This window comes from Embiotoca jacksoni, unplaced genomic scaffold (genome assembly GCF_022577435.1).
Source record: "Embiotoca jacksoni isolate LCO1_2020_lvr unplaced genomic scaffold, fEmbJac1.0.p SCAF_9, whole genome shotgun sequence".
Classification (NCBI taxonomy): Eukaryota; Metazoa; Chordata; class Actinopteri; family Embiotocidae; genus Embiotoca; species Embiotoca jacksoni.
The window spans coordinates 2,955,072-2,975,778 of NW_027185447.1; the positions used below are offsets into that span (position 1 = coordinate 2,955,072).

General features: G+C 39.6%; 1 protein-coding gene across 5 annotated transcripts in view; it reads right to left on the reverse strand.

The window, feature by feature from the left end:
• Positions 1 to 3,300: 3,300 nt before the first annotated feature.
• The window catches only part of tafa5l (TAFA chemokine like family member 5, like), a 45,693-nt gene continuing 28,286 nt past the window's right edge, over positions 3,301 to 20,707 (reverse strand). The window contains exons 4-6 of one of the 5 annotated variants that reach the window (XR_011177815.1): positions 17,995 to 18,069; positions 7,476 to 7,519; positions 3,301 to 5,138 (exon numbers count right to left, since the gene is read on the reverse strand). Coding sequence is in view for 2 of the 5 variants with exons in the window: in XM_069140160.1 (XP_068996261.1) it covers positions 7,496 to 7,519 (24 nt within the window). In the remaining 3 variants the exon portion in view is untranslated. Of the gene's footprint in view, positions 5,139 to 7,468; positions 7,520 to 17,994; positions 18,070 to 20,707 lie in introns of all 5 variants that reach the window. The other 4 variants (XR_011177816.1, XR_011177817.1, XM_069140160.1 and 1 more) reach the window with 4 other exon arrangements.

Here is a 20,707-nt window from a genome sequence, read left to right on the forward strand (position 1 = left end):
CTCATGCAGAATTCATTGGTGAGCCTGGACAAGTGCTCTCAAAAAGATGTAACACAGGTGCTGATGTTAATCAAGTGACAAAACTTGGAATACTTTCTCAAAAAGGTTATAGTGTCATCCAGCTCCGTGCATGTCATGTGCTGCAGTCTGTTCACGTGCAGCATAGAGCTCATTACACTAAAACATTTGATAGTATTCTACTTTTCACTCACCATGTCAGAAGGGTTTTCTGCAGCCAGTGCTGCTCTGCTTATCTGGAACAACTGTAATTGTTGAGTGCTGCCTCCTCCTCATCGTTAGTTTGAGGGATGGTTTAACAAATTTCATGTGACAGTGGCATGCCAATTTCCCAGAAGCCAAACACGCAGGTGTTTGAGCAGCATTTGAGAGAGAGAGATGGAAAAACTTTAGTGTTAGAACTTAACCTTACACATTAAAACTGAGGTTCATATTATAGAAAGGTCTGGTACTCCCTGGTACAGCCCTGCCCCTCTTTACATGTGGAGCTGTTGCCTTGTGAGAGTGTACCTTTAATGACGATTCGCTTGCTAACCCTAGTCCCTCGCGAGTCATCACCGGCAACTCATTAGCACTATGCTAAGCTAATGGATCAGTAAATGGATTTTTATGTGGGCATAAATGCTAATTCGCTACACTGTAGCACTGTTCAACGACGCTGTGTTTAGCAAGTCAGTGTGAGCCTCGGGGGTGTGTTTGTGTCTCATTAGCCTCGGCCAGGGATCTATTGTGGATGAGGAGGACTCAGCGGAAAAACAGGAATACAATGACGAAGGCCTGCAGTGCTCAGGCACTTGTCCATCCTGCCCCTCATGGTTTTATTGAGGAGGACAAGTGCAGACACAATTACTTTTGTAAGCGGAAAAACAGCCTGTAAGACCAGAACAGATCAAGTGCGGCTTGTTATTTTGTTGCATGACGCTTGTTGCTTGTTTGCACAGACACAAACTGGAGCTGCATAATTACACTTGAGGATGTAGCTCAGAAATAAAGCTCTCGTGCAGATCGGATGACTTACGGCCTCTCCGCTTTTCTGACAACACTTTTCCATTATTGGCATACATTTACTTTACGGCTATCCATCCACAAATACAACACATGCCCTCTTCTTTTTTTTTTTTTTTACCGCATCAGTCAGTGAGCACATTCCCAGTTCTAACTGGTGATCATATTTTCTGATCATTTTATGTGTAGGAAGGTCATTTACTATGATCCCTATATCTACTATGTTTGAGCCCTACACACAGTAACACATTTCACATGAATAATGTATCATAAGACTTTCTACAAGCGGTTATACCACATAATGGTCCCTTCAAACAAAGGTTAAATGTCAAATAGATCGTAATAATTATGTCACCTCATGTTGTATGAACACCACGGTACTTCCTGAAATCAGAATACACAGAGTGTAGTCACAGTTCGTCATAGCAGCTTCATAACAGCTCCTTGTTGGGTGCAGTAAGGGTTTTGTGATATCCAGTGAAAATGCTGCACTCTGCAATCGATAACAGGTGGGGAAGAAGACCATCGTCATACCATTTGTTGATCTTGACAGAAGCCCACATCCAAAACCCTGAGACTGCAAAGACAGACATTGAAAATGGAGGGAATCAGCTGCAGGGCCCGGTTGAAAGAACATCTCTGACTGAGTAGGAGTTGAGTGGGAAAACTGGCTCGGCAGCAACTGCAGAAACCACACTTCTCTGAGCTTTTACTGCCAACTAGAATATTCTTGATGATCCTGAGTGCTACATTTTGACCTGTCTTACAGAAAATAGTATTTGCTATTATGTCTGCAAGACGCTGGAGCAAAAATAAGAACACGGTCAATGAATCAGTCAGTCAATAATGGCTGGAGAAAGCATTTTTTTGATTCCTTAGTTTAACATTTCTTTAAGGTTTCCTGGAAAGAAGTCTGTAATTTGGTATTGAATGCAGGGAGGATGCAGAAAAGCAACAGTAGAGAGCCTTTTATTTGTGTTTAATGTTGAGTTTAGCTGCAGTCAGCAGTTCCTTTAAAGAGGGAAGTCTTTAAAAAGTTGATGTATTTAGGATTTGTTCAGACTGCAGGTAAATTGGATTTGTTTCTCAAATCAGATCTTTAAGACGGACTGTTCTCACTGTTATTTGCAAGTGAGCAGATCAGATTCGATGTCAGTAGACATCACCAACTATCTGCATGGGTTGCTGTGGTAATGACAAACCCATAGCTATGCTGCTGACTCGGCTTTCCAGCACGGAAGCAAGGTGCCAGCAGACGATTATTTCAGTGTCTGTCCACAGATTGTTGTTCTAGTTGTCCTCCATAGTACCAAAATCTCCACTCTTTGATCGCGCTGTGCTAGTGGTAGCAGAGATTCTGCTCACTCTGTCCCTCCGATAATGACATCATCATTCTGTGTTGCGCTACGAGTGACACAATAAATCTAACAATATAACACTACGTCTATTTTTTAATGTATATTAATCGTTACCCAAAGCAAAAATTTGAAAACATTTTAAGCAAAATAGGTTAAGTGATAGTATACAAATAAGCTACTTGACCAGGTACAGAAATTTGTGTGACCATATCAGCTGGAAAATGTATCACCGTGTTACATTTTGACGCCTGCACTTTGTGTTTGTTTTCAGTAACTGCATAACACATTGCCTCACATAGAGGCCTATGGCACTTTTTGTAAAGTTACACGCCGCTGTTATAATGCATTATGCAGCAGTTCACATTACAATACATTGTATACTGTCAATTGGCTTCATAAAAAGTGTTACCAAGCTCCATTTTAGCTTCATTTCATTTATTGTTCTAATTTGTCTCAGATTTTGTAGCTGTGTCCTGCTTGGGGAATAATTGGCCTGCACTTTTTTCAACCAAAGTCTCTTTCAAGAAAAGGACAACTAAAAGCATTTATAGGGCTCAGGATTTATCGATGTCCGTGGTATGAGTGCCCACTAGATTTAGACATTTTTGACATACTGACCACCTAATAAGTAGAAGAGGAGGTCCAGTTATTTGAGCCTGTTTTTATGTAAATTTCACAAATATCCTGCTCTGCTCTGCCACTGCCCCGCTGAGTGCAGCTCCTGCACTGACAGTGAGTCAAATCAAAGGAACGATTTATTTATGGTGAGTGCAAACCAGAGAAGCAATAAATAACGGCAGCATGAAATCAAAGATATGGGATCAGGTGGAAATTGGTATTTTCTCACTACACAGGCCATTGTTGACCTGGAAAACACACATATGCGCACACACACATACACAGACGTACACACCAAATACACGTTCCACAGCTCCCGGAGCAGATGCTCAATTTATATCCTCAAATGCATACATTAAGATGGAGATGTACAGGATTTTTTAGTACAAAGAAATGAAAAAAGGGAGTAGGGAGTAGGCACATTAACAGGAACACTGGTACAATACAGTATAATTCAATTCATTGCAATTGCCCTGTGTACACTACCAAAGTGAGTTTTCTTTTTTTTCTGAGACTGCATCAGAGAAATGTTAATTCATCCTGCAGAGCTTGTGTTGTGGTATTTGGGTTGTCTTTTATTCTATTATGCGCCTTGGAAAAATCTCCCTGGTGTTCGTGTTATTGTGTCCACCTCTTGTACTTCTCTTGTGCTCCTCCTCAGAATGATACCCACAGAACATAAAATACATTGGTTGTATACATATATGTATATACATAATTTCAAAGCATCTAAATCAGCAAATAGCACATCCAGCTGGCCCAAAACATCTCATATCAAAATATAGTCAATTTAGACAAGGATTCGGAAATACATTTAATCACACATGAATAAATTTAATTACATAATTTAACTTATGTGACCGACTGTAGATCTTTCCCCAGTTTCAATAATATTTTCCCCAATATAAATATCTCTATGTACTAAAGAAAAGACGAGAAAGAAAAGAAAAAGTTAAATCCAGGATTCAAATGAGATCCAACATCTGTAAAATCCCAAATGCTTCCTTTTAACCAGATGGCGAGCTCTGGTGTGGGTGTGTCCCAAAAATATACAAGAGTATGAATAATGCATTGAATATGACTTATTTCACAGTGTATCGCTGGATGTGCACTCACACATTTTCACTCTTGGACAGATGCAAACATGCACCGGCCCACACACACACACACACACACACACACACACACACACACACACACACACACACACACACACACACACACACACACTCATTAAAATGAGCCAGGAGTCCACATCTGCTAAATGCTCCCAGTGGTGTGTACAAGATGTGTGAGGTTCATTGACAAAAACTACTCTTCTAGTCTATGTTGGCACCACATAAAAAAACCATAAGTTGTAAGCTAAGTCATCCTACATGTCCACATCACGATCTTCATTCACTGAGGAAAGACAGTCAACTTGTCTCTGTCGTCTCCGCTGTGACTTTCATGCTTTTTTACAACGTCCGTCCTGTGCGTGTGTGTGTATGCAGGGATTTTTTTTTTTGGCGGCGTCGCCCTCGTAAAACTTCACCCAGCCAAATAAGAGAAAGGTGTTAGCGGCTAGAATCCAATAGACAATACGGCCCGTCTCAACCTCAGTAAAGTCACGACTCTTTAGCAGCGAACTGTCATTAGAGGAACTTGGCTGGGATAAAACCCCGGCTTCATTGCAGTGATAGTAAAGAAGATGAAGAGGCTGACTTTTGAAAGACGAATTTAAAATCAAACCACAAAGGTATAAAAAAAAAAACCTTCAAGGAGCCGTCCCCTGCAGATCGGGCAGTGGCTCACACAAAAACAATAAAACAAAAGGCCAAGTCTTTCAATGAATATTCCTCTGTCTGCTCTGTTGATGTCTGTTCCTCACATGATGTTCTTCTACGATGAGTCCATGAATGGGAAAGTTTGATGTTGATGATGTACCATGCTGCTCACTTAAAAAAACTTCTCAAAATGTTCATGAGCTTCAGCTGAAGGTTTTTCACTGTGGTGAGGCTGTTTTTTTTTTAATTTTTTTTTTTTTTTATTGAAGGTCAGAACTGATGTGAAGTTTGGGAGCCTCGTTGGTGAATGGACACAATGTTAAGGTGGAGTGATTTGGCCTTAGTTCCTTTTGTAACATGGACGTCACTGAACCTGCAGTGGAGGACAGAAAGAAAAAGACATTAGTGCGATACAGAGAGGGTTTTCTATAAGCCCCTTTCAGACATGCACCTTGTGGCCTGATTCTTATATTTTTCTGTCAGAAAATTTCTACTCTTTCCTGAATACAGTCACATATTAAGTTTGTGTTCTCTGCCTCGTTGAGAACGATATATTACATTTATGAGTTTTATTCACTTCAATTCACTTAATTATCATTTCGCATGCACAAAGAAAATGAAAAACAGTCTTGTTTTTAATCATGAAGCGACTCTGATAAAGGCTTTTCACTTCAGTAATAAAGCAGTGTGCCGTGACTTTAGGGGAATTGTTTCTGTTTTGTTGTTGTTTTTGATTTGTGGCCATTGATTGATCTGTTGTCGACCCGAGTTTCTGAAGCACCTGTTTTGAGTCACATTATTGTCAGATCTGGTAGCACTCCCTCATTTATATTTCTTTTAATCAAAAATGAAAGCAGTGTTAATAAACCATAAAACACTGAATGTACCAATTTAAAGCTGTTGAGGAATTTTTTTTTTTAATTTACTGTCATTGTGCAGGGCGATGAAAAAAAAAGTAATAAACAGACCAGCATCTCCATACACCTGCACTGAATTGTTTTTATCCATGCCAGCTCCGCTGTACATGCAGCACGTGAGCAAGCTAAGAATTAATTAACCCAAATTAATGCATTTGCTAATGCCTTGTTTGACATGACTAAACAGCCATTCTACATTTGGCACATTTTACAATCTGTATTGTTAATTCTCAAAAAAATTATTGAATTCATGATAAATATCCTGTATTATTGGATTCACAGTGAGAGTGTCCCTCACACTGGTCACTGATTTTGCAGAATATGTTTTGAAGCCGGTGAGAACAGAAAACACTTTTCTTTCTGGATATAATTACCTCCTTTAAACTCACTGCTGTGCTTAGCAGAACTGCGACCACTCAACAAATATGTTGGTTGCCTTGTGTCTCTTTCCATGACAGTTTGAATAATGCCAAATATCTCGCAGATATGTCTAATTGATAAAAAGGAATGACTTCAACAGTGTTATATATTTCATGTCTGAAAGGCAAAAAAAAAGAGCTAATTTTACGAGGATTTCTGGCAAGGAATGGGTATATATATATATATATACATAATATATTTCTTTCCTTACGGAATATATTTTTCCTCCAGTAAAAATTCTGCAGTTAATGACTTTATTTAACCAATTATTTGATCAGGAAAAATATTTGAATAATAATGGAATTCCTCCATGAATGTGTTATATGGATAAATCCATAACTGTTAATACATAAATGATTCAGGGTGACAGTGGACAAATGTGACACCCCAGGACTGCCCATATAAATCATTCAGACACTTAAATATGAGTTGGCAAATCCACACAGAATTGCACAAATTCCCAGGGTTGGCAAATAAATATTTATGACGCCCCCAATTCCCCTTTTCTCCCTGTCCTTGGTAATTGCACGTGATTCATTTTGTTTTCTTGGTGGAGGAGGGAAAATCAATCTTAGAATATTGGCTAGGAGACATAAAGCATGCAGATTCCAAATGCCTGTGGTTTTGCAGAATATAAAAGCTTCACAGATACTTAGTCAATGTTCTCCACAGAGGAGTTCACTTCAATCTTTGGTACATTTCCTTGTTTTTTAGAAAGAGGAAAACTGTTTGTAGAAGTGATGTGAACTTACCAGTAGTCGGGGTAACCTAATACAGGTGTGGATGAATGTGTGATGGGCAGCCGAATCTTAGGGAATCTGTTATTGTGGTATTTAGAGTGACTTTTTTTTAAACATTAAAACTTGGTTTTTGCTTTTGTCAGAAACATTCTCCCATCCATTAAAGTTTTCTACCTTTGTCCTGAAAGAGAACTTGAAGTAGCTTCTCTTTTTGATGTCACCACAGTGCAGCTTTTAGGTTTCATCCTTATGCATTTTAAAACTGCCAAAAACTCATCTGATTTCCCTCCTTTTTTTAAGCATTGATACATCAAAGTGACTACATCCTGAGAAATGGAGGACTATATTGTGCATTTTTCAAGTCCTGGATGACCTTGGAAAATCCAAATGAATAGACACTAATGGCTGATTCTCTGCAGGTCGGAGCGACTCTGAATCTTTATACAACACAGCATTTGAGGCTTTTTTTGTCTGCCTTTTTTTTTTAACTTAGCATTTCTGCTTTCTACACGATCCACCAATCAAAATATCTTTGGTTTCTTGTATTGAAGTGAACTCAGCCAGGGTTATGCATCCAGCATGCAAATCAGCACAAAAGAGTACATCAAAAACAAAAATTGAAAAACCTCATACTTGCTGTTTTCCTCTGCATCCTACGATGGCTCCTTGGGCAAAGGCTGAAAAAGAGAAGTAGGTGGTCAGCATTGAGGGAACAGAGGGTCATCCTCACAAACACTTTATTCAAGTTTCCCTCAGCACACTGGCCTTAGACACAGAGCAGCATATGTCCATTTAAAAGCACAGATGGCACATCTTCCAATTATATCTAAGACGAAGGAAGCTGAAGGTTATTTTGTTGACTACCAGTTTTTATGACCTCTGAGGACGCCGCTTCTCCCCTCGACCAGAAAATACGAGCGAGTAATGGCCACCTCATCATCTGCATTAACTAGTGAGAGACCTTTTTTCTCTTGCAGCACACAGAACATTTTGTCACATTAGGTGTAGCACAGGGTGATAAAAAAAAACGTTCCACTTTCTTTCTTTATGGACACAACTTCTTGCCTCCTATACAGTCATCTTAAAAAGGAAACCACAAGATGCTGTTTTCTTCTTGACCAGAGGAAGAAAAAAGCTTTCTTGCCTTCTTAATATTGGTGAATGAGCCACTTTTGTGTAGATAATGACTCGGCTAATCATAATCAGAAAGCTAATGGCCTGTTTAGCCAATCAGAGGAGCCAAAGCGAGACGGCTGTCTGGGCAGTGCATTGGCATTCCCGGCAGCCGCTGCTCTTCTTGCGGCTGTGCCAGGCTCTTTTCTGCAGCAGCAAGGCCAACTTGGTATTCCGCTGCCCGCCCGGCCTGTCGTCCTGCGATCTGTCTGTCCGACCAGGCCGACTGGCCCCGGCGCTGTTGAAGAAATTCAGTCCTCTGAAGAGGCGCTGATCCATCACACCTCTGCAGCAGCATGTCATCTAAATGCTAAGTACTTCCACTGCATCTTTAAATCAAAACAAGAAAAGAAATGAGCACGCGGGGCGAACGGTTGGATGGAATACAAGCTTCTAAGGGCACAATAGAATCTGACGAGCAAACCCTTAGCTTTTTGATTACATTCATTTTTGAGGGCGAGGAAATGGGGGAGAGGCGAGAGTGAGTGAGAGGAATGTGCATGAGGAACCCAGAGACCGTGTTATCTCTTCAAAATGTACAAGGAAAAAAAAAAAGAGAAGGCATGGCTATTGTTACACTCGCCCCAAAGGTTCCTTTAAGGAAAATAGTTTGCTGTTTGATTTCTCTCCAAACATCATCATAAACGTACCTGAGCTGCTCCCACAAAAGGACTCCCTCCCTCTCCCCTATCTCAGGCCAAGTCCTAGCTATCGATTGAAGCAGTTCTCGAAGTCGGAGCAGAGTGCTGAGGCGGCAGATGCGGCCGGCACTATTAACTGCTCCCACTAATTAAAAGGGTAACAAGGTGAGTTTGGCCCCACGGGACGAGCTGTGCAAGAGATGGAGCCGGCTGTTTGCCTGCCATGCACACCGGTAAACAGTGCTCACCGCCTATGGTGTTTACAAGACAGGAATCCAAGGACATGGAAGACATATTCATCTCCTGCTGGCACGAGGGATGAGGCAGATTCATGGATAAGGAGGGAGAGCGACCGAGAGAGAACGCGCACTATCAAACGCTTTGCTAATTGCTTATGTTGCGGTGAAATTGAAACATTTGGACCTTGTCTCTGAGCTGGGGGTGCCCTCGTTTCATCATCACTTGTAAACACTGAGCGCTGTGCATAAATGATAAAGTTTCACAGTTCAAATGAGGTGAACAGCGTGGTTCTTTGAGAGAGTGCCAGTGGAGATTGGCAAAAAATATTAAGGGATTCAATTAACTTCCTTCCTTATCATCAACACAGCATATTTTAGGATCAAAGTAGTTTTAAGATACAATATGCCTCGCATTACACAAATAAAATGCTCAGCGAGGTAGTATTGCGACTGGCAGAAATCTTTGTAGCCGACAGGAAAAGCCACTGCAGGTACAGCAGACAGCTTGTTTTTCTCAGTGCTCGAGGGGGAAACAAAGCAGACATTGCATATTTGGTGGCACTTCAAGCTGCAAAAATTGTCACCAGCAGCCCTTCCTGCTATTGCAGACACAGGCGCTGTGCCATTACTGCAGTAACTAAAAATCTGTCTCCAGGGGTCTTTCCTAACAAGTGGACTCCTGACCAACTTTGGTTGGTTTAATCATCTGTAGCCTCATCGAGGTCCCGTTCATTACCTGCCACTAAGGCTGCTGTTGTTATCAGGCTAATAAGAAAAGCTATCACTGAGGACCCTGAGTGAATGTCTCATGGCCGCCGTATGAGCCTGATGTACAAAAGCATCAGAGCAGCAGACGTAGGGCGATCTCAGAGGAACAAAATCAGATTAGTTACAAAGCATCTGTTTGTGTTTGCTGCTTTATTTCTAGGGAGGCAGCTTCAGAAAAACTGAGCATGTGTTGCCCAGATTTGAAATCCTTTACTGAAATAAAAGTAACAGGTTAAAAACAGTCCATTGCAAGAAAATAATTCTGCATGATTAAACATTTATTTTAGTTCTTTAAAGATGCATTTATTGATTTTTGTTTTTACTCTCTTGGGCAAAAGAACAAGCTGTAAACACATGAATGACAATATAGCGTAATAAAGTTGTTGTGTAAAGTTGATGTGCAACTAAAAATTAAATACACAGTAGACATAGAACATGAGTTGTTGAGGTATGTAATCATTGCATTGCATCAGATTTTGTAAATGTTACATGGCCAAAATGAATGCACCCTTTATGTTCGCTGTGAGCGATAACACAAATAAAGGAAGTTTCAAAATCCTGCGTATTGATTTTTGTACTGTAAAGGCATTTTGTGGCCCAGAGGAGGCTTGAAAGGGAAGTTAAAACACATTGACATTCTTAAAATACAACATGCTTTACAAATAGGTCAGCTGGGATGTAACGTCAATGAGATGTGAAGTAATTCAGCTAAAACACACAAAACCATAGGTAGTGTCCTTTAAATCAAAGTATCATCAGCATATTGTGGAAGTATCAAAAATACACAGGATTATGCTGAATGGCCTTTTTAGAATGTCATAGTCTGATCTATAACAATATATTGTATTTTATAGACTGACGACATGTTTTGTTTATAAAATCTTCACTTTCTTCATTTTGTGTCTTTTCTATGCAACCATAAAAACCTGTTTTAAGAACAAATGTCTTGCACAGCAATCAAAAATCACATTTGTAAGTAAAAGATATATGAACTGAGAATAAAATTATTTGGATTGTAAACAAATTATCCTTGTTTACAAGTAAAAAACTTTTGGCTTTTTATTTTTTTATGCTTGCATAAAAAAAAGATACAAAAGTACTTCCATAGACAGGTTCCCTATGTAAACATGAAGGGTTCATTCTAAGACAACGAAAACCCAGTTATTCTGAGTTTCTGGTGACTACATGAAAAATATACTAATATATTAATATCATATCCCATTTCTGCCAATAGATCCCCTAAATTATACATACTGGTCCTTTAACTATAGCTGTCAAATAAATTGTATGTGGTAAAAGGAGTAATAGGAGTTTCAATGAAACCTAATGTACTAGAATGATGTAGTAAAAAACATCAAAATACTTCAAAAGTTCACTTTGTACTGCTAAATTTGTATTTGAGTGTGTGCTTCCTTTCTACCACTGGAAACAGGTCTGAGGATATGTTTTTAGGACAACTACAGCATGTTAAACAGGCAGAAATGTTAGCTAGTAGCTGGGTGCATCATGGGGCAGCTGCACCAAACAATTTATTAAAAATACATCCAAAAAAAGATCCAAAGGGCTGAAAAGCATCACAGTGAAATAGGATGCTGCCGAGCATGCATGAACGTGCTCGGTCCGTAGTAGGGCTCTCTGCATTGCTTATTACAAAAACACTGTGCTGAAATGTGGCCTATGGCTCTGACAATTTCACACCAGACGCAACTCTGGAGACGAGCAGCATGCAGGGTAAAACACAAATGGCAGTTCAAAGCCTGGCAATGACAGAACTTCAAACAGAGGAGCGGAGAACAGAGTGCAGAAAGTGACAGCAGAGGGGACCACATTCACTCCGGGTCTCAGACTGAAAAAGAGCGGGGGGCAACGCAAGCCTGCTAAAGTCAAAGTGACAAAACAACTCTTGTAATGAATAATGGCAGCACCAGAGGAAACAAAAACAACAACAAAAAGTAGGTGCTGCCTTTTTTACACTGCGTAAATGAATAACAATGGAAACATTAGAAACTGTAATCATGAAGCTTCCTGCAGTAATAACACAACACCTATGATGACACAAATGAAAAAAGGGAAATGGGATGGTGGGCTTGTGTTGGCTGTTTCTCTCTTTTCTCAACATCTCTATCAATCTAACCTATTTCAATATATTTTCTGCATCACTTCACACGCTATCTGCTCAAGACTGATGATCGTAGTGCAGCATCCGACAAACAGATGAATAGAAACCAAAGAAGCACATTCTTCTTTTCTGCTTGACAAACAGACGATCTGCAATTGAAAATGAAATAAAGAGTATATTTGCTTATCAAGCGTAACCTCGGGCTGTGTTTGGCAGGGGCACGCGTGTCTCTTGAACATCAGTCATTTTATAAACGTATATCCGAAGGCAGAGTAGCCGGGCTACAGTTTGTTATCCCCGTGGATGCAGAACAAGCCTCCCAGATATGACAGGAGTGCTGTCAGTTCACAAACAGAAAGCCTGGAGGTGGGCCAGAAAAAACATGAAAGCTGGACCCATGCTCTTTTGTCTGATGCAGGTATCAAAGAAAGGATGGTGGTGCATTCACGCCATCTGATTAGCCGTGAATTAAAAATAATAGTTTCAGTTAATTACAGGTTTGCATTCAACTTGGCAGGTACTGCAAGGAAAGAAAAAAAAACAACTGCTTCTTTAAATCCAATACTGCTGAAATAGATTTTAATAGTTGAGCATGATTGTTGGAATTTACTTGCTGCTGCACAGAATTCAACTGCAAATGAGACTGAAAGCCAGCAGAGCATTGAAGGACACGGTGCACATCATGCATATCTAATATTTGAGAATGTTCTGGCCTGGTTTTTCAAAGCATTTTGAGGATGCAAATATTCCTCTAATGACCTCCACTTCTGATTTCCTTGCTAATATTTTCCTGCTGTCAAAGAAACACGACCATTAATCACACATCCTCTTATTTAATGGACATTTTTACTCTCTGTGTCCTTCAGAGCCTTCGGCAAAAGGAGTCAAGGAAGCACCTCCTTTACTCCTCTTATTATGCATCTTATTTGGGCTGAATGAAAGCTGCGGGTCACAGCGCTGCAGCACCGAATGAAAGGGATTCCATCATCACATACCACCTTTATCTAAAGATGGCATCCCGCAGAGAAAACAAATCTGTTTGCAAAAGATTCTGAAGGCGACAAATAGAAGAGCCGCAAAAGTACAAAAAGCATCAATTTACATAACCTAAAAAAAATACACTCAGATTCAGATACAGTCACATTCGTGCTAATGAAACTGCGAATAAGACTGAATATCAAAAAAGTTCTCCATGACCTCTTGAAAACAAGCTTTTATTCTCAGTCAGACGAGCTCTTTAGATCAAGATTTGGTTGAATCAAGAGAGAAACTGTGTTAATAAAAATTAAATTACCTTGGCAGATAATAGATAGGCTGATAACGTGAGCCATCACCACCGCCAACGTTCACTTTTGCAGCTTTTGCTTGTCTTTTGAAACCCTTTTCAGCAGGTTCGTATCGTCTGTCACAGGTTGTTTGAAACACTTTTGTTGTACATCAGTCTGTGTAAGATGTGCATGAATCACTGTGCAGGTTAGAAGGTTAAATATAACGTGCAAAAAATGTTTTCTCCTCAGAGACAAGAGGTTCAAAATAATAAATTAGGAGACAAGGTGACTGTTTTCCTGTCTGACTGATTTTGTCTAAACTGGTGCTGTTGCATCAGCAGGTTTACTTTAATAGCATAATTGAAAATGAAAAAAATTCAAGCATCTTACTTTTTTTATATTAATATTTTGTTAACAAATGTGATATTTTTAAAAAGCAGGCCACATTTGAATAATGTATAAATTGTTTTCTAAAATAACAAGACTTGTGAGATTCTATATTTTCCTCTTTGTTAACAAATCCCATGAAAAAGCCAAAACTATCAGTATGTTAATCCATCTCACAGTACATGCTCCTCACCCCAAGTCCACTAGTTCATACTGAAAACATAAATCTTTAAAAGAGCTCACAAGGAAAAACGTTATTTCTAAACAGGCTCTGTATATTTCCCAGCAGTGGATCATCGTTGTTTTTAGAAAATCCAACTGGATAAAACTTCATATTTAGGGAACTATTTTCAGTGGTGGGGACTTGTCGTGACTACATTGGACTGTATAGTGGACAGGATCCATTCTGATTGTCTGTGTTCATTGTAATGAAAAAATCTGTCAGCTGCTGGAAAAGTTTGGCTCAATGATGTGTTTTTAATCGGTTTTGGAGAATGATGGAGCTCTGTGCCAGAGGCATGAAACATATCAGACTTTGGCTTCACTTATGAGTAGATAAATTAATTGTTGGCGGTCTTAATCATTTATCACGTTTAAAATTTTGCCTGTGACGTTGGAATAAGTCCACATTTTTCTGATACAATTTGGAATATGTCCCTATTTTAAAGGAAAACATAAATTCAAGAAGAGCTGCATTGCATTTACTTGAAAGGTGCAATGATGTCGCCACAAAATTATTACCTGTTTTGAAAAATAGAACTCGGTTTGATAAAGATGACATGCGAGGACATTTTTATCAGCCGCACCTGAAACTTAATTTGAAACCTTATTGCTTTCTGTTTGTTCTTCCTCAGACACAACTCCCTTTTCTATCCTTTTACACTAATGACACCAAGACAACCAGAGATCCGTCATCTCCACCGCGATTCTCCAACCTCACCAACTAATCAACAATTCATTTCAAGAAGCCGCAGACAAACAATTGTGCTGCTGACAGAGCTTGGGAGTGGGCTGCGCTGCCTTTGAGGAGCGAGCTCATTAGAAGTCAGTCTGTGGTCAGATGGGCTGCCAGCACAGCAGTGACCATGGTGACACATGACTTGGCTGCCTGGTCATCTGGCGTAGACACTGAAGCCTTTATAACTGAGGTGCTAGCAAGTGTTACATAACGCCACTGTTATGAAAGAGGTGAGAATTTCATAACTCCTTCATAATTGAACAGGAACATTTGTACCGACTTGGTGCCATAAATCCAGTTTTTCTCTTTGTTTTGCCTCCCTACATCCTATTTGTATTATTCTCTGCTCAAACACCTGCTCTCCTTTTCTTTATTTCTCATGAAGGGGCACCTATTACTTGGTTTTTTTCCTGCACAAATCAAGAACTTTGTGTCATGTGGCATCCTTTCAAAAAGCCTGCAGTGCTAACTGGCTATGATGTCTTCATGTTTACAGCAATATGGGCAGGACTACACACATTCCACTAGTTTTTTGTTTGCCCTGGCTGATGCTGGAACAAGAAGCCCATAGCTGGAGGTGGGCCACCAGAGCAGAAAAAAATAAAAAAATAAAAAATGCTAAAAAAAACATGATGCAAGCCTCGCTGACCTACTGGGTCGCGCAGTGTGTGTATGTCTGTGTATACGCTGTTCATTTTGCTCCTCTGCTTCGTTTGGCTAAAAAACAAACAAAGCCCAACTACAACCGTTCTGTTTCCCTCTGGGCTGCACATAGCTGAGCAGTGGCATTTGTTATGTGGGTGTAGAAAGATTTTTTTTTTCCCAGCTACTGTCGAGTATTGCCTGTGGGATGAATGCATATGAAACCACAGTCTGAATACGATCAAATTAGGGTTTCAACTACTTACATTCTGTAATTTAAGTTCCCTCCAACCCACGAAGTATATATTTAGGAAAATAGTCTGATCATATTCTGCAGTGAAGAAGCATTTCTGATATACACAGTTTCAATTTGAGCCCATCACTTTACAAAGGCAAAAGCATTAGTAAACGCTGATCTTAGAGCTCAATAGTGCTTTCAACAGAACTCTCACTCTGCAGAGAGAAAGTGATGCAATCTCACAACCTTCTTGCTTGCCTGAAAGAGTAAAAATCAGTTTACTATGCAAAATTCTGCCTGTCTGTCTTGTCAATTTTCCACCTGATGGCCATTTCCATCCTCGGTACATTCACACACCCAACACACCACTGAGCTCTTATGTAGCCTCGCAATTCACATCCACACCCCACACTCCTGTCAAGTGTATGAAACCAACCTCATAACACCCCGCCCCGGCCCTCCTGAATTGCGCTTTTCCACCTCGGAGAATATCATATGTAGACCTTTCAGCGGCTCACTAGTGAAGACAAATTGCCAGCTTGTTTGGGGTGGGAAGAGGGGGGGGGGGGCCTCCAGAGAGTGATTCATATTAATGGGTAGCTGGCAGTGGAGAGCGGGCTGCATATGCAAACTCCATTAGCAGGTTAGGCTGAAGTGTGTGACCTGGCAGTGCCACCGTGAGCTGCACACGCAAGAGGGTGAAGCTGAGGGGACCGTATTTAGAAAGAGGTGCAGAAGAACGTTTTTCGACCAGTACATCACTTTATCAACACATCAAGTTAATCTTGTATTAAGACATTTACTGCAATATTCAGCAGTTTTATTGATTGTTTCTATAGAATTGGTCAATCTTACACAAACAAAAATCTTAATCACAATAGACGGACATTCGATTGTAATAAATAAGAAACACAGAGGGGTACTAATTGCATTTTCTTATTAAATATCTTTGTTTTTACCTTCTCCTGGAAAGCAATTTGAACTGTGTTTTATGTACGAAAGGTGCTCGGCTCGGAGTGGTGCAAAGGCCCTATTTTTTTCAAGGGATTATTATTCCCTATTATTCTTCTTACAAATAAATTGCCTTTTTGACAGCTTTAAAATACTCAAAAACTCATGAAACTTTTTTTAATTTATGTATTTCCAGTTTTCTTTTTGCTATTGTTACAGCTATATTTGGCCCCCAAAAAAGCTTGTCATGAATAGGGCACTGAAGGAAATGCCATGGTGTTGTTAGAATAGTTTGTCCTCCTGTGAGTACGACTGTGTAGCATTAAATTTATGACAATATGCCTATTTCATTAAAAGATTTATGGTATGCAGAGTTATGTATTTTGGCCTGCAGGTGGCTCATGTCCAGAATGCAAAGAGTTTCTCCTCTGAGCAGAACTTATGCACTCAGTTAATTTCCCTGCAGCCCGCTTTTAAAATTTCATGTCTACATTTTGGCCAGATAGTGATGTGCTAGAGGTAATGTCAGAGAGTTCACAACAAAACACAATTCATCCTGAAAAGACCACTTCACAGGCAAAACTCAGCCACGTTTTTTTTTTACATTGTTTAGGTGTTAATCAAATAAAATATTGGTGTCAGAGAGACGCTCGAAGAAAAGGCGTAATCAAAGGATTCACATCGGGGGTCATCATCAAACCAAATTACAGAGTAATCTGTCCAATAATTATTGAGATGTCTTTCTCTGGACAAAAGTGATGGAAGAACAGGTTGACATGTCCATTGTAAGAGCTCCACCACGGACAACACGGTCAATGGGTCTGCTTCAGTTAATTCCACTCAAAATAAAAATAGCATATGCTGGGTGACCCACTTCCCTTCATGTTGCTAACTCAAAACACTACAATAGAGATGGTTTCCAACAGAAAAAAAAGAAGCAGAAAATGTCATGTTATTTATAAATGTATTAATTTATGAAAATCTGTAAATAAATAGATCTGATATATGGGATTAGACTGAATTCTTATATGACAAAACTCTATAAACCTCTAACGTATAGTTAATATATATATATAGATATATATATATATATCTATATATATATATATATATGTATATATATATTTCATTAGATGCATGATTTTGCTGAATAATCTGCCACCATCAGGTATGTTTGCCTCTTTCTTTTATCTGTGAACTCCAGTTCCATCAAATCTGCACACCATAGCATGACTAATGAGTGCAGCCATTATCAGCTGTCAGAAACCTGCACTGTCACACTGAACGCAGGTATGTAAAATGATTTTGACCATGTTGAAGGCAGATTCTCTCAAAATTAAAACACCCTCTCTGTACTCTCTTCCTCGTGGACACTTGCATACAGATGTGGACAGACAGAGTTTGGCCAGTGGCCGAGCAGCATCCTAGCGCCCCTCTCTCTCCCTCCATCCTTTCCCGGCGCTCTAGTCTGATCAATCCCCTTTATAGATTTCTCATTTCCATTTATCTTCCAGAATGTGCTTTCCTCCCATTTCAGGTCTTACAACAAATACCTCTGAATACCCCGTCTCTTCTGCTGCCAAATCCTCCCTATCCCTATCGCCCACTCAAAACATAAAGAAAACCCAACACCAGCATCACTTGAGATTAACTTCTGCAATAAAAAACAAAACAAAACAAAACTGCTCAGCAACAGCGAATTAAGAATATGCAGTGGGACAAGTAATCTACATTTTTGTAATATATGTACAAAAGCAAAAACACCAACCTAAGTGTGCTGTCAGGGTACATTACAGCACGGTGGGAATGTGTGCGTAAAATCTGCCACAGCTGCCCAGGGCTGCTGGACAGAGGGGGGAGAGAGGGGGAGGGGGGGAGGGCAGAGGAGCGAGAGACATGAAGAGACATGAAGTCAGAGAGAGGCTGAAAATCAACAGACCCGGTCGCAGGTTGACCTTTGGCCCCGTGTACCTGACGACGGGGACGGCGGTTTCTCCCGTTCGGTCCATCTTGTCATCTCCTGCTGACATCACCATGCTGTATTGTGCCGTTTCACCCACACTGTCTCTTTAAGTAACATCCCTTCACTCCTTTCTTGAGGCTTTGTCTCTTAATGTTGACATCTTCACACCTAAGGCAGATATCAGCGTATCCGCTGCTACTCGAACAGATTTATTGTACATTACAATCAAAATGGTCTTTTGGTCCATATTTCAGATAAGCTGATATATCAGCCAATAAGATAAGATATTGGATTCTTTAAAGGTTACCGTTTTTGGCGTCTGACTTAAGATCGAGTGTCTGTGTGAATATATTGTAAATTCTCTACATTAAATGAAGCCAATGGCAATTTTGCTGGGCGGACTAACTAATAATGGTACATGTAAACAGGTAGTGAAGCACTAACACAAATTTAGAAGAGTCATTACGTCAGCCAGTTGACTCTGCAATGTTATTTGCACAATATCTATCTGGATTTTGATAGCAACAGCTAACGTTAGCCTCTATAGGTTGCTGGTCATACCAGAACAAGCTGGACTGCATTAAACTAGGTAAATTGTTTGAGAATTAAACATGAGCATGCAATTTGTTATTTCAAATGTGACTGAGTCTTTCCTTAATATTTGTTTTTACTGGTGAGAGAGCCTTGAAGTTGGAGGCTATTAAGCCCTGACAATATTACATGTATTATTGGTTTCAAATAAGGACGAAATGAGGGTCAAATGGAGCAATTACTGTGAAAGGAGTCAGTTGTTTCAATGAAGCAACAAATAAATTACCTGACTCTGTAGGTCCTCTCGGCTCATTGTTATTCCAACTCATTTAACTCGGGCCACAGCTGGCAGTTATTTCAGTGAAAAAACTGCCATAAACTAACAGCCAAACAGTAGATGGAAAAAGTTAGCGACAAGGTGAGGAACACAGTGGAGGATTTTGCTCAAGAAACAGATATTTCTCTCAGCAGTTGGAGACCAAAACCAAAGACTCTGTGCTTTACATTACATTAAAATTTATTTAATAAGTTATAATATGTTAGACTGTTTAAAGCTTGTTTCTACTGCCCTGAAATGGACAAAAAAAACAAAACAAAAAAAAAACAGTTACTGTTTGTTAAGGAGTTACCGTTTAGTAAAAAGGGATAATTTAATGGAAGTTCAGATTAGGTGGTTTAAATTTTAACAGGTTTAAACTTTTTGCAAACTAGATCCTGTTGCTTTATCAACACCTTTGACAAAAATTTGGTCCAGTTATCCAACCCAAAAACAAATTCTCTTGCATACCGTTAATCTACTGTAGCTATTTAGAGAGTTTATATATTTCCCCACATCAATACACAGAGTTTTTATGAGACTATTTTTGGATAAAAAAATTGTTCCAAGCCATTTTTTTTTTTTACAGTGACTTTTGTGAATTATTCTGACTGATAAGGACTTTTTCTGATGAGGTCAAGTTGTTGTTTAACACAATAAGTTTCACAAACACAATTCCAATCACTCCCATTTGATCTCAAACCTGGGCAAATAAAAACAAGACTATATGCTCGGCTAAATACTACTCGAGGCACCTGTGACTCTAAAATGTTATCCAAGATAAAGCAAACAGTGGCTGTGAAGGGAAACCTAAACAACACAAGTTTTAAAAATGCACACAAATTCCAGCAGTATAATGAGGATTACTTGAGAACTTTGGTAGAAGTGTGAAGGGAAAACAGTAATTGTGTCCCTTGGACATGTCAGAGACAGGTTATCTATCAGCACCATGTCGCCAAAAGTAATTGGTGGAGGTTATGTTCACCTGATGAGTGAAAGATCTTGCAATGCATCAAAAGAACAGAGAACTGCTCCATTTCTATTGAGCTTAGAGTTGCGTGGTGTGAAATTGCCAAGTCTTATAGTGTGAACTACACAGCAACAGTGAGACCTGTATCCATGGTGACTCAGCCGTTCGCGAGGCAAGCATTGGTGCCTGGTGAGTGATTATTATTTTTTTTTCACGAGTTTTTTTTTTCCAACACATTTATAATGATATTTCTGATATACTGATACAAAAAAACCCTGTAAAAGATCAAGTTAACCCTCTGACAGACTGGCAGGATACAGCATGATGGCTTTAAGCTTCCTGTTTATTGTTTCACAGCTGAATCAAATGAGAATTAATCAGTGCTCAGTCAGCACTGCAGCATTGGCAGCTCTGAGGCATTGGATGCATGTTGCACTATGAGAGGAGCCTACAGAGGACCAGATGACACCATATTGAGGGTTTTAAAAATTCAGCATGCTTTGTATTCATTTACAACTCTAACAAAGGGAGAGGTCATTGACTGTTATCTGTTTTCCAGCATTACAGTGATATTTTAAACGCCTGATCCATAAGATTTTCATATTTTACTTGTCTCGTTTAAACAAGTTAGTGAATTCTGTCCGACCAATCTGCTGTTAAACTGTCCCCTATTGGTAAAAAAAAAAATCTGAAGTGTGTTA